Raw genomic sequence first — 14,016 nt, forward strand, 5'->3', positions numbered from 1 at the left:
AAAATAAATAAATAAAAAAACAACACCACAAAATGAAATACAATAAATGTCGCCATGATTGTGAGGGGCGGTGTTGTGTTAAGCTAACATTTCTCCAAATGCGCATCTCGAACTCTAGCCAACGATATTTATGTATCTGTGGCGCTACAGCGGAAGAGCTGAGGTTGTTTCACTTCGCGCATGCGTGTCTGTTTTGCTCCACGTTTGGACCCCATGTGCGTTCTGAGAATAACACCCGGGACTTGAACGTGCAGCACGTGTGTACCGGATTACAGTTAAAAAAACAAAACACTAACAGCCCGCTGAACCGAGCACACCGGTCTGAAACATGCCGAAATCGAAGAAATCCAGAGGCGGGGGAGACGGGGGCGATCTGAAAACCATGAAGGGTATGCCGCTGGCTGATCAGATACTGCAGGGCGGTGCAGTGAGGCCGAGCGGCCGGGTGAAGAGCCGCGACCACCGGGAGGAGGGAGAGGACCAGTACGTCAACGAGAAGCTGTCCCGGAAGATCCTGGAACAGGCCAGGATCCAGCAAGAGGAACTGGAAGCGGAGTACGGGACCGGGAGCAAGGCGGAGAGGAAAAAAACACAGACCACTGTCCTGGGTAAGAGAAGAATGCTACCGCTGACTGTGCGGACCCTGCAATACCGCTAGCGAATATCTTCTGCGGCTCTGTCGAGAAACCGTGGAATAGGAGTTTAAAAACGACAAACTAACAAAAAACGGAGTTGTTCGAACCAGTAGGAAATCGTAGTAGCAGCAGTTAGTGATTTCCTATACCAGTACAAATTCTACTACCAGTAAGAACCCCACAGAAAGACTGCTGCCAGGGGCCAGAGGAAAAGAGGAATACTTCTGTTTTATTGGCTGGGGTTAGAGAAAATGAGATGGGTGGTTATATTATGAATTTGTTTTGTACAGCTACCGGCAACACCGGTGTTGGCACATACCTGGGTCGACTGTTTTATCGTGCAAGCTAAGCTATATTAAAAAAATGCGTGCACAAGACTGTTTAAAAGCGATATATACAGATATATCCAATGGAGTAAATGCCGGTCACTGTCATGTTGTCGGTAACAGTTTTGCATCTTAGAGACGCACTCAATGTAGAAACATTTCAAATAGAAGGCTCTCTTAAAGCGCATTGAAGATGGTGAAAAATACTTTCTATCGAAACATTGCCCATAATTTCATGTGAATTTATTTTTGTGCTATACAGCAGACCTGTTATAATTGCAGCAGAATGGTTTGCCGAAATTATAATTACAATGGTATTTAGTTCAATTACAGTTAGTTACGCAGCAGTAATTATAATTAAAATTACAATTACACTAAAGTAATGTAAACTACAAACATTACTGTATTGTAAACAATCGGGCAGTAATCACAGGTACATACAGAAACATACTATATCATTTTTTTCAAACGAATGGGGTCACTATAAGTGGTCAAATACTTGTAAATGAATGACAGATAAATGCGTTGTTAAACACTTGAAATGTACCCCAGGTGTGCCTCCCTGTCCTGGTTCTGAGCCGGCATGTTCTTGTGTGTCGACAGGTTCTGGGTCCCGGGACTCTGACTCGGAGGATGATTGGCCCTGCCTGGGGTCTCATGCTGGCAGAGAGGAGGAGGAGGAGGGGTGTGGGGGCGCAGCTGTGCAGGTCGACACGGAGGATGAGAAGGCCATCGAGATGTTCATGAACAAGAACCCGCCTCTCAGGTACTGACCCAGCCGCACCACAAACTGAAGGCCATGTAACCCCACTGCAATCTTGTGTGACCAGCTATAGTTAGGGTGTGACTTCCCAGCACTGTCACCTATGGTAGTTCATGTGTATGCATTTTGTATAGAGGAGTGATGAAAATCTCCAAGCATTTTACAAAGCAAGGTACTGCAGCTGGTATTCCAGAGATGAAAATAAGACTCCTGTTGCATAGCAGTTTCACCCATTCCAGGTTTTACTACAAGCTTGGTTAGCCACGATGTCTTATTGAACTCATAGTAGGAGGAATGGATCAAACTGCTATGCAATAGGAGTCTTATTTCCATCCCTGTCATCCAACCAGCCATTACCTGCGCTCAGTTGCTAGAGCTAACAAGGAGTAAGAAAATTAAGCGCTCCTTTAACGGTGAAGCCTGGAAAGGGCTTCAAATGCATTGCAAACGGGGATCTTATCTGCGCCCCTGCCCCTCCTCTCCTGGCAGACAGACGCTGGCTGACATCATCATGGAGAAGATCACAGAGAAGCAGACGGAGGTGGAGACGATGATGTCCGAGGTGTCGGGGGTGCCAATGCCACAGCTGGACCCCAGAGTGCTGGAGGTGTACAAAGGGGTGAAAGAGGTGAGGCGGGGGTAACCGAGCCCGGGGAACAGGGGGGGGGTCTTCATAATGAGTAACCTGGAAAGAAGTGCATTCAGATCCCTAAGTGTAGAGATCAGGGTTGGGGCCTGCTTTTCAATTCCAATTACATTTTCAAATCAATTTCCAATTCCAATTCAAAGGAATTGGGATTGATATTTCAGACACAGAGTAATTGTTGTGATTGTTCAATTGCTTTCATCTGAAGCCAGTTTAATTCACTGAGAGTGACTTCAATTGAAGTAATTTGTTGCCTCTCTGCAGCATCATCCTGTATTTGTTCACAGACACATCTTCTCTAACTTTTAGAAGCAACAACACATATTACGTTCTTGACAGTAAGTTAATATATAGAAGACACGTTTTTAATTTCACGGAGTATTCGATTTCAATAAAATATTATCGATTTTCTTATCGTGGGATCCCAATCGATAGATTATCATTATCGTTACAAGCCTCGTTTTTATGAAATCACATGACTTGAGCTCAGTACTTTATCCCAAGGGACAATACTACTCAAACAATCAACACAGCTATCTGCTCACTATTTCAAATGCAAATAGCATTATCTATGTTAGGGCTGTCAGTTAAGCCTCAAAATAGCAATCGATTAATTGGGCACACAAAATATAATCGTTCGAGTAAATATCGATGATTGTACCGCCCACATACATTTCACTCCATTCCTCTCCCCCTGACGTGATTATTTTAATATCAGTGCAGTTTTAGTAAAAGCTTCTGCACAACAATTGAATGCGAGGGGTAAAAAAAAAAACATTCACAACAAGCCTAAAGCAAGTTTAACACACTACAGGGGTGTTAATAAAATATTTATTCCAAACAGATTACAGTACTCTCTCTCTCTCGCTCTCCCTCCCCCCCCCCCCCTCCCCCCCCAGGTTCTCTCTAAATACCGCAGTGGGAAGCTGCCCAAAGCGTTCAAGATCATCCCAGCGCTGTCCAACTGGGAGCAGGTTCTGTACATCACTGATCCTGAGGGCTGGTCTGCAGCCGCGATGTACCAGGCAACCCGGTAAAGAGCTGCACTGTGGACTGGAGGGGAGGGGTTGCCTTTTCTCCTGCACCCTGTAGTGCGAGATAGAGATAGAGAGAAAGCTGGGTGCTGAAGTTAGTGTGGATTTGAACTTTGCAGCTGTTCCCCATCTGGCCCTTTAAGCACTACACATTGGACCCAGGGGGCTGGGGGGTTGGGAGAATTTTGAATCGGATAGTGTGTTTTAGGTGGTGTGTCGTAGCTCACTGATAAACCACCGTCCTCTTCCTGCAGGATCTTCTCCTCCAACCTGAAGGAGCGCATGGCTCAGCGCTTCTACAACCTGGTGTTGCTGCCCCGCGTCCGAGACGACATCGCGGAGTACAAGAGGCTCAACTTCCACTTGTACAGCGCGCTGAAGAAGGCGCTCTTCAAACCCGGAGCCTGGTTCAAAGGTGAGGGGCAGCGCATGAGAAATCACGCTCTCCGTGGAGAATTCCAGCACGTCTTGCCCTGTGTAAAGATGCCATCCTGTGCACAGAACACAGAGGACGGAACTCTGAAGTTAAAAAAAGAAACTTGAGTACAATCTCTGTTCTTGTGGTTTATAATACGTTTAGTCCTGTAGTGTGTCTCTTATTATGAACGTAGATCAGGAATGGGAAATAAGACTCCTGTTGCATAGCAGTTTCACCCATTCCAGGTTTTTATATGGGCTTCATTAGCCACCAGTGTATAGGCAACAAGCTTACTTGTTAAACTCCTTGTAAAACCAGAAATGGGTCATTGGGAGTCTTATTTCCGTCCCTGTAACAGAGAAACATTTCACACAGCTTGAGCAGCCAGGCATTTGGACTCAAGTGTTTTTCGGTGTCTTTAAGTTTCTTGTAGTATGTGTAAATGCAGCCCCAGCTTGTTGTTGTGACGTGTATTAATTAGTGAGCCTCGCTGCCTCGTCCCTGTGCAGGAATCCTGATCCCGCTGTGTGAGTCTGGGACCTGCACCCTTCGCGAGGCTGTGATCATCGGCAGCATCCTCACAAAGTGCTCCATCCCGGTGCTGCACTGCAGGTACGCGAGCGGACAGCCCTCTTAGCTTAATAAGCAAATGCTGAATGCCCGTGCTTTCTTAAATTGGAAATATGTCAGCTGAAGTTATAAACAAAATCCATTCCATCCGTTAGTTCTGTCTTGTCAGTTTTTCCCTGCCATACATACAATACAAACATGCAGTGTTTCAGCTATCTGTGGTAATGCAAACTGCCATCTCTTTCAGCTTTTCAAGTATAGTGTCCAATACCAGTGTTTATTTTTTTTAGTAAACCATCTTTTCATGCATTGCAGTTGTCGGGTCTAATAAAACTTTTTTTTAGTTGAAACTTTTAACTTTGAAGTGTCGCTGCAGTTGATTTATTTAGTGTGGTTCTGTCTGTGTAACCCCCTCTCTCTCCTCCCTCCCCCAGTGCAGCGATGCTGAAGGTGGCTGAGATGGATTACAACGGAGCCAACAGCATCTTCCTGCGGCTCATGATCGACAAGAAGTACGCGCTCCCCTTCCGCGTGATCGACGCCCTGGTCTTCCACTTCCTGCGTTTTCGTAGCGACAAGCGCGAGCTGCCCGTGCTGTGGCACCAGAGCCTGCTGACCTTGGCACAGCGCTACAAGGAGGACCTGTCCTCCGAGCAGAAGGGGGCGCTGCTGGAGCTGCTCAAGGTGCACACACACCCCAGTATATCTGCAGAGGTCAGGAGGGAGCTGGTCAACTCCAAGTGTCGAGATCTGGAGACTGCTGAGCCACCCATGGCTTTGGACTGACCCTAAAACACACAGTGCACAGATTACAAGATACACAGCCTTGAGGGCTCTATAGTGTGAACTGGTTTTCATATGGCTGTATCTCTTGCACTCTTCTTATTGAGATGGGACATATAATGTGAGGCTTGTAACTGCAGCTTTACCATGAGGGAGTGCCTGTAGATGCTGTTGTGATGCTATGTGCCAAGAGTGCTTATCATTGTGTGTAGTGTTCTGTACAGACTGGGGTTCACAAAAGGTTATAATTAAAGATAACTAATTTGAGGTGATGTAGGTTCCCCACCCAATATCTCAATGGACTGATTTAAATGCACAGAATTAAACCAGTTGGATGGAGATGTATCCCACAGGAGCAGCCTGGTCATTTTTACACACAGATTTGTAATTTAAAAGCTGCAGTCATTATGTGTAAAATTATACATTCAGATGTTTGGTTTCTGTTTATCGAGGATTGTCGCTCCTTCCCACCCATCTGTCTAATCCCACTAACGCACAGGTCTGCTTAAAAGTGGAACTAACAGTGCGTTTAAAAACAAACGGGTTTCAGGTACCGTGTATAGACTGTTCTGCAAGAAACTGAGACAGACACGAAAAGAAATGCAATGACTGGCCAGCTTATTTTTAATTGTTTTTATTCATTTCATTTTGAAACCTTAAACAGAAGCAGCATTTTTTTTTTTATTAGATTTTTTTTTGGTTCAGAACTATGTTGATATGCAGCAGACACTTGTGAGGCAGTGTAAGAGATGAGATGGGAGGTCCTTTTATAAACAGAGCACCCAGACCGCTGCTAGATTGGCCCTGGCTGGGTATTACAGCACTCGGGCAGGCTCGTGGGAAACAGCAGCTCCCTGCAGCGTAAACCCTAAACTTCTCTGAGAACAATGGCTTTACAAAAACAAAAGCCAACCAATACAAAAATTCAACATTGAATACAGCCTTTTTTTCTGAAGCTATAAAACATTGGCACAACAGCAAAAACAAAAACAACTTCAGTGCATTGACTAGTGGGGGTGAGATGACCACTCCCCCTAAAAATCAGGGCAGGACTGATGTAACAGGAATAGCATGCTACAAAATGTTGTAGATTTCATTCTCAGTCCTGCACCCTGACAGTGCTTGTGCAGTAACAGCAGCCTTCACAGTTGTTTCTCCGTGTCTCTCCCCCGGGTGCATTAGGCAGTGGGTACAGAATCCTCCCCAGCCTCCAGCTCTTTGGCTGGGCTGGGGGATAGAAGCACATCCCAGAGGTCGGTGGGGGTTCTGGGGGTGCTTTGCTCAGGGCTCTCCGACAGGCTGCCCTCCTTGGGCAGGTTGTATTGGAGTGCGTTCTCTATTTGCTCCAGGCAGGATCGCAGGCAGTCCTAGGGGGAGGAGGGGGAGACAGCCAGTGTTACAGGGTCCACTTTTAAAAACAGCACCCAACATACACGTTACACTTATTACAGCCTGGGGACTTGGGATGGATATTTTAGAGGCAGAATTGTTGCTTTAATTTGAAGCTAATTGACTAAAAGCGACTTCAATGTAAGTTATGTGTTGCCACTGTGAGAAGCTAATTTTTAAAGAATACTGCGGATTGCAGTTTTGATCAATGATGTGTTGGAATTGATTAAGAGGGAACAGGAATTGACCCCATACCCTGGTACTGTTGCTATTAATGTATAGCGTATTATTAATGTGCAGGGTTTGCTGTTAACTGTAAGTGAACATGTGTTTTCATCCTTTTTTTCTTTGTTGGGACAATTAGTTACTTGATTCCCCCCAGCTTGGGTTGTTATAATCGATGGGGCAGCAGTGCACGTTTCACAATCCATGAAAACAAATGGAAATAACACTTTGCAGTCGTGATAGCAAGAAACGCACACGTGCAGCGAAGCCTGATTCATGCAAAGACACGATCAGAAATACCCTGGTCCTCCAGCATGCATTCGGGTGAATAAACCCTGCCTCAGAAAAGCTGTGCTTGGCAGTTTTCAGAAAGGTTTCCGTTGAGAGCGCTGGGGCTGCAGTGGCTGAGCTGGTGCTCGTTCCCCTTGCAAGGGTGGGAGGTGTGGACCAGCAGTTCTGAGAAGCAGGGAGGATGTGGGAGAGCTTGTCATCTTGCTCCACACCGTCATGGAAACAAACTGCCTTCAGAGCAGAACGGTGTGCTGACTAGGGTAGGGGCTTGTTAAACAGACTGCCCCATATTCTACAAACAATGTATTTTTATTATTTACATACATGAATCTACCAGATGTAAAGTCAAGGGTTTTCTTGCTGTAGTATCAGTAAATGCTGACCTATAGCTTTTGTGAAAGCTGTGCCTCGTACGTGAAGTATTCCTGACTAAAATGAATTCCTGCACACGGGAGCTCACCACGTCAGTCGCTGTGATTGTAGCGAGCCGCTCCAGCAGCAAGTCATTGGAGAGGGCGGGCTCTGGGATCTCAAGCCCTCGAATCGCAGCTGCAACGCTGCCCGACGCGATCATGGAGGGCGGGCACATCCAGAACTTCAAATCTGGAAACGAGAACCCGTTACAATGTGGAGCCCCGAATGTGTTCAGAAAAGAAATCCACTTAACACGTTCTTTTTGTATTTCATATTTCAAATTTGACAGTAGTTAATGCATTGGTGCTGCACTGTACAATATAACAGGACACTGAAATGTAAAAACCCATGTAGATCTCCATAATGCAGAAAGTAACAGATCTGTAAGATAGGAATTTTGCCTACAAGTGACAGCCAAAAATGAAATGTTTCCTGTGAAAGTTGTTACAGCTTTAACGGCACTACTGCAGGAGGTATATTTACAGGAAAACTGCTCCAGATTCTTTTTCCACGTGTATCTCGTGAAGTACAGCAGACCAACTTGCCCATATTTACACAAATCATCTCTGAATGATTCTCACATCTCATACTGCTAAACAAGGCTGAAGTCAGGGTGAAGTGATTTTTCGTTTACTACTTGCAGGGGTTGGGGTCAGTTCCTATTTTTCAATTCCAATTTCTTTTTAAAATCAATTCCCATTCCTTCAAAGGAATTGATGTGCGAGACCTTTTTGCGATTTTTCAGGTGTTTTCATTTGGAGCACCAATTGACTAACACTGAGTTCAATTGAAATAATGCGTTGCCACTGTGAGAAGCTCATTTTAACAGAATACTGCTAATTGTAATCTTGATCAATGATGTGTTGGAATGGATTCAAAGGGAATAGGAATTGAAAAACAGGAACTGACTCCACCCCTGAGCACTGGCACGGGTAGTCGTTTTTGCATGTTTCATTTTTGTATGGCTTTAACTGCACTGTAACATGCATGGCTGTCCCTGCTTGGTTGTGGGGCGAGGCCCAGCTGCTGCAGTACCTATGGCACACATGGCAATGAAGACGTGGGCATGCTTGTGGACCAGGGCCAGGCTGGCGCTGGGCATGGGGGGCAGCCTCTGAAGAATGAGTTCCAGGAAGTCGCTAGCCACCACGGACGCCAGGTCCCACTTCAGCTTCCCAGCGACCACCAGCTCCCAGTCCTGTGAACAGAACCACAGCATTACATCCACTGGGACATGAAGGAATAGGCGCAACCCAGCACAAAGCACAGCATGCAGCTCGGCACAGCCGCTATCTAGTTACATGCAGTGCAGCAGGGTCCTCCAGGTTTCAAAGCAATTAACTGTCCTGATGGGAGGTTTGCAAGCCTCAATTCCAATAACGGCCTGCCAATTACATTCCAAGGACGCTTTAGAAAGGATTTTCTTTTTTTGAATCGCTGTCTAACTGGTAGCTACTACAAGGACCTAAGAACTTACATGAAAATCGGGTAGTTGTTTGCTTGTATGTGTTTTTACAGTAATTCAGGTCCATGCTATCCGGGCTGAGGATCAGATGCAGGATGGAAATCAGAACCCGTTGCACAGCAGTTTGATGCATTTCTGGTTTTGTTAGGAGTTTAATCAGACGCACCTGAGCTTGTTACCTACACACTGTGGCTAATCAAGCTCGTAGTAAAACCTGGAATGCGTGAATCTGTCATGCAACAGGAGTCTTATTTCCATCACTGGTCAGATGGTCTGGTTTTACTGTAGCTGGACCACTGGACAGAAATTGAGAGGAAGCAACAGGGACCCTGAGTTCTATAGAGCTGTATTTTAAATACATGCTTTTCTGCCAAATTAACAAAAAGCACAGCAAAGAAGCAAAGGATATTCAACAGAAGGACTCTGGAGATAATGTTGTCACTGTGTGCGTTTGGTGATATTCACAGCGCATTTACTGCAAGACAGCGCGGTCCCAGGAGCACCCTTACCAGCAGCTCGCGCACAGAGACCGCGCTGTCCGAGTAGATGGAGAGTTTCTCTGCGGTCAGGGGGACTGTCTCGCGGAGTTTGGAGGCCAGGAACATGCAGACGGTCCCCAGCAGCTGCAGGTGCTCCTTCCCCACAGGTGTGCAACACAGGTACCTATCCAGGTAATCCATGGCCACCGGAAACACCTCCTCCTCGCATTTCTGATCCTCACACACCTGAGGAGACACAGCGGTTGGAATTGCGGACAGCTTCCCCATGACATGCATTTACTTTGGAGCGGGGAGTTTGCACAGTGGAAAATATAGGCCACTGTAACTGACAATGCCTGGTTGAGGGATTACAGGAGCGCTTTTTTATAAATTGGCTAAACTTTTTTTTTTTTTCTCCCTGTTTTATTTGTGATGTATTTTAGGTTGGACAAAAGTAGTTCCTTAAGAAGAAGTTCTCATTTTCCCCTTTGATTTCCTTGAGGTGTGTAGGGATATGACGTCCTGCTTCTGGTGATAAACTCTGCTTGTTAAGGATTACAGCCAGTTGTTTATTTTTGCCAATCAGCTTGCATGCATTTCAAGCCACTGAAATACAATTAAATACGTTATTGCTGTCTGCAGGCCACCATAGTTTAGCAATGGCTCTTGTCTTATTTAAAAGCACATACTGCCCTTTCTAATTGGTAGATCCAGTATAATACAGGACTTTTCCACGTAGTCATCTCTAAAGAGCTCGCTTGGTACAATATTATAATATGTAATATTGCAAAACGGTGTTATATAAGTATTGTCATTTCACAATAAAAATAAAACTACATTCAACAACTACCTGTAGATGGCAGACTGACTTTTTTAATATCTAGTTTTACACATCGGACTTGATAACTATGAATTAAATATTAAACTGTATTAATATAAATTACTCATTTAAATCGAGCTGTAGTATATAAAAAATAAACACTGAAACGCTATGAAAAGTAACCGTTGATCAATTAAAAAGAAATATTGCATACATTACATATTCAAAACGGCATGTTTCTATTAAAGGTTAAGATTATGAGATTCAGCGGGTTTAAATCAAACACACTAACTGATTTAAATCTGCTAAACTTAAAACCAAAACTTGGATTTTTTGTTGTAAGTTTTACTATTCCACTAACTTCTAAATAATAATCTTTACAAAAAAAAAATGAAAATATATTTCAGGTTTTTAGTAACTGTAGCAAAATCCTTGTATTACTTTATTTACGACTGACCCCGGTCCAAAAATATATGAACAAATAACCTAGTTCCTGAATTGATCACAACATCCTACCTGTATCATCCACAGCGCTAGTAACCTCCGCATACCCGGCTGTATCTCTCGCTGGACGCTGCCGAAGCAGGCGGGCCGCCGCGGGAGCTTCTCTTCCAGGGAGAGAAGGTTCCGGAGGACCCGTTCGTCCTCGAGCAATGTCGGGTCCGATTTCGCACGGAGTACCGGCACAGTCCGGCTCCCCCCGGCGGGATGTCGCGGTTGACTGAAACAGCTGTCCTCTAAACACAGTAGCTCCATAACCATAAAACTGGGGATAGACACTGCAAAACTACTGCCGGGTTTAAAAAAAAAAAAAAAAGAAGTGGAGCTGTGTGTTCGGTGTGGCTCTCCCTGGTGCCCGGTTTTGGTGACACCTAGGCGGCAGTAACTGGGGGGCGAGGAGGGTGTCGGGCTGGTACTGCTGTGCTCCGGTGGGGGGGTTACGGGAACTGAGACACGGTCTCGACTCCAATCAAACCCCAAAAGCGTCTTTCTGCCGTGCCTGTACAGTACGTCCCCACAACAGCACTCACCAGCACCCTCATCAACTGTAACCCCGCTTCTGCAACCCAGAAACGCCAGCTATATATGCCCAGTGACGTTACCAACCTCCGCCAATGAGAGAACTCCCTAAGTCCATTTTTGTGAGGGGCATAGTTCTGAGCACAGACAGTATTGTATTTTTTTGGTTTTGTTTTGTTAATATCGTTTGATATGAATATTTGTATACATATAAACATTGAAATGCAATAAATAATAATAATAATAATAATAATAATAATAATAATAATAATAATAATAATACATTATTATATAACATTGGGAAATGCTAATTTATAAACAGGGTTGTGTTTTTTGTCAGAGTCACTAAAAAAACGTTGTTTACAAAACATAATTTCATAAGCGTAATGTCTCAAATAAAGTGTTGGCGGTTGGTTTGAAGGGCGAATTGTTGTTTCACGCATGGTTACAAACCATGGAAGAGGTTAGTGGTTTCAGTTTGACTATACCATTACACCAGTATTCGTTTCAGTTTCAAATCAGACGCTTCACCAAGGAACACCCGTGGTGCTCTTTTGAGGACGATTTCTACCTTATTTGTATCTGGATCATTGCATCCCTTTGTTTTATGTTTCACGTGCAAGCATTGTATTTTGTGCGGCGTTCCCTTTGTTACACAAACTTATAACCGGTTCCCTTGTGCAATAAGGGGTTGCTGCATTTAAAAAGATAACACAGCATTAGATAAATATAAATTCTATGCACAATAATTCATGCCGTGCAGCTTTGTTATCGTCTGCAGTATTTTTCCAGAGCTGTTAAAGCTGTCCTTTTAGATGTGTGCAAGAAAAGTCTGCAGATGTCAGGGTCGTTGGCAGGAGACTCTAACAGTATTTTGTGAGACACCTGGGAGGGGAGGATGTCTGCTTCGTCTGTGAATTGTACCTCTGCTATCTGCCCCATCTCACCCCACTGCACACAGAGACGGGGTCCGCTGTACCGGGCCTGCTGGAGAAACGAGCTGCATGTGAAGACAGCAGGGGAGCCAGCACAGCGTGTATGCTCTTCCTGTTGCTTCCACACACCTGCAGGTCTTCCGAGGGTGAACACATTGAAATGCACAGGCAGCCTTGCCTGCTCTTAGTGCTGCACTGTAATGAACCACTAACTGTATATTCCTATTCGTTCTTTGAGATCAGAAAAGGCAGCACTTTCAATTGTTCCAAACGTCTGCTTTATCAAAATACATTTGTATTGTATTGTATTGTATTGCCACATGGTATACTGTCTATATAAAGCAGCCATGAGGTCAATGACAGTGTAATTGTAATTATTCCATATCATTGATCAATTACAGTTCAATTACAATGTATCATTCGATCCTTATTCTTGTGTTTTCAACCACTTTTGGTGACCCCATTTGTTTGAAAAAAGTTCTCTGGCATGTTTCTGTATTAGTACCTGTGATTACTGCTGGGTTATTTAGAATAGACATGTTCATGTGTGGAGTTCTTTATGTTTCGTTTTAGTGTCATTGCAGTTTCAGTAAACAATTCTGCTGTCATTGTAATTCTAATAAGCCCAGGTCTGCTATGATTAAAGCAACTCATTCCACACACTCCCAGAGCAGGATTGGGACCCAGGCCTCCAGAAGAGCAAGGCTAGTGAATTCACCCCCTACACCACATAGCCCCCAGTATAATCTGCTTTCTGAAGGCTAAACTGTGAAGGAATGGAGTTAGAATATAATGTAGTTTTGTTATGAAGATGATGGACTGTAGGGCACAGTCAGGGGACTCATGGGAGTTTTTAAGAGGTAGTAATACACTGTACACCAGAAATACAGCTTCATAGGATCCTCAGAATGTGTGGAATGGAAGACGACTAAAGCTTGGTTTCCATTGGCTGAAATCCTGTTCTGGAATCAGCTCTTAGGAGCATTCAGCAGGGCTCCATGGATCACACCCTTACTCAGGCCTGCCTCCCTCTCCCAATCAATCACACGTCATTCATGTGTAAGAAAAGCAATATTCAAGACCAAAGACAGCCCTGAAGCGTTCTCGGGGTAGGGGCTGGCCCGCCCTTTCAGGAAAGGAAGTGGCTGTGAAACAGCGCGGCTCTATTGTTTCAGGTGAGGCTGCAAGCAGGAGCTCAGATCAGGAATTCCCCCTGATCAGCTGCTGAGTCAAGCACCATCTTTAACTCTATGTATGCAAATACATAACCACTCTCAGTGGTGATATATGTAGTTATACAAAAGAAACTTAAAAATAATTCTAGAACACAATTCTGCTACGACTACTACTGCTAATAATAATAATAATAATAATAATAATAATAATAATAATACTTTTGATTACATCTCAACACAGCCTAAAGGTCAAAGCAGAATTCTGAAGTACACTTTTATACCCTTTTATATACTTTTATTAACCTTTCCCCTTGCCAAAGGCTTTCGGGTGGGTGCAGCTTCCTATCCTTAGCAATGGTTCAAGCTGCATTAGCATGACCCAGCTCAACACGAGGCTCATCAGACAGACCATCAGGTAAGACCCGGCAATGCTGACAGTGATTGTGCAGAGCAGGTGTCCTATCCAATAGTGCCTCCCCGTAGGAGAGTGTCTATTTGCTAACTGCGCATGCGCACAACTTTGAAGACATGCGCACAGCGGAACAGGGGAGGCACTGTTGTAAAGTGTCTTTCGGGAAAATGAACGGACTGATCTTTAGATATGTGCTGCTTTTGCATTTTTTTAAAA

At 44.4% G+C, this 14,016-nt stretch overlaps 2 protein-coding genes across 2 annotated transcripts; one reads left to right on the forward strand and one right to left on the reverse strand.

The window, feature by feature from the left end:
* The first annotated feature begins 99 nt into the window (after positions 1 to 99).
* Positions 100 to 5,520, forward strand: LOC117433884 (bystin). The gene is made up of 7 exons (XM_034056307.3): positions 100 to 608; positions 1,565 to 1,727; positions 2,214 to 2,352; positions 3,270 to 3,403; positions 3,659 to 3,819; positions 4,332 to 4,434; positions 4,827 to 5,520. Exons 1-7 carry the CDS (start codon positions 329 to 331, stop codon positions 5,176 to 5,178), a joined length of 1,332 nt encoding a protein of 443 aa, XP_033912198.3. The 5' UTR covers positions 100 to 328; the 3' UTR covers positions 5,179 to 5,520.
* Positions 5,521 to 5,706: 186 nt separating this feature from the next.
* Positions 5,707 to 11,349, reverse strand: LOC131702178 (G1/S-specific cyclin-D2-like). Its single transcript, XM_059004465.1, has 5 exons — positions 10,775 to 11,349; positions 9,469 to 9,684; positions 8,530 to 8,692; positions 7,541 to 7,683; positions 5,707 to 6,542 (listed from the first exon to the last, which is right to left on the reverse strand). The coding sequence occupies exons 1-5, from the start codon at positions 11,018 to 11,020 to the stop codon at positions 6,354 to 6,356; spliced, it is 957 nt and encodes a 318-aa protein (XP_058860448.1). The 5' UTR covers positions 11,021 to 11,349; the 3' UTR covers positions 5,707 to 6,353.
* Positions 11,350 to 14,016: the final 2,667 nt, after the last annotated feature.

Source organism: Acipenser ruthenus, chromosome 29 (genome assembly GCF_902713425.1).
Source record: "Acipenser ruthenus chromosome 29, fAciRut3.2 maternal haplotype, whole genome shotgun sequence".
NCBI classification, from domain to species: Eukaryota; Metazoa; Chordata; class Actinopteri; order Acipenseriformes; family Acipenseridae; genus Acipenser; species Acipenser ruthenus.

Coding starts and splice junctions, on each gene's coding strand:
- LOC117433884 (XM_034056307.3), top strand. CDS start 329: ATGCCGAAATCGAAGAAATCCAGAGGCGGGGGAGACGGGGGCGATCTG. Junction 1,728..2,213: donor AACAAGAACCCGCCTCTCAG/GTACTGACCCAG, acceptor CTCTCCTGGCAG/ACAGACGCTGGCTGACATCA. Junction 2,353..3,269: donor TGTACAAAGGGGTGAAAGAG/GTGAGGCGGGGG, acceptor CTCCCCCCCCAG/GTTCTCTCTAAATACCGCAG.
- LOC131702178 (XM_059004465.1), bottom strand. CDS start 11,020: ATGGTTATGGAGCTACTGTGTTTAGAGGACAGCTGTTTCAGTCAACCG. Junction 8,693..9,468: donor TCTCTGTGCGCGAGCTGCTG/GTAAGGGTGCTC, acceptor TTCTGTTCACAG/GACTGGGAGCTGGTGGTCGC. Junction 7,684..8,529: donor CATTGCCATGTGTGCCATAG/GTACTGCAGCAG, acceptor TCTCGTTTCCAG/ATTTGAAGTTCTGGATGTGC.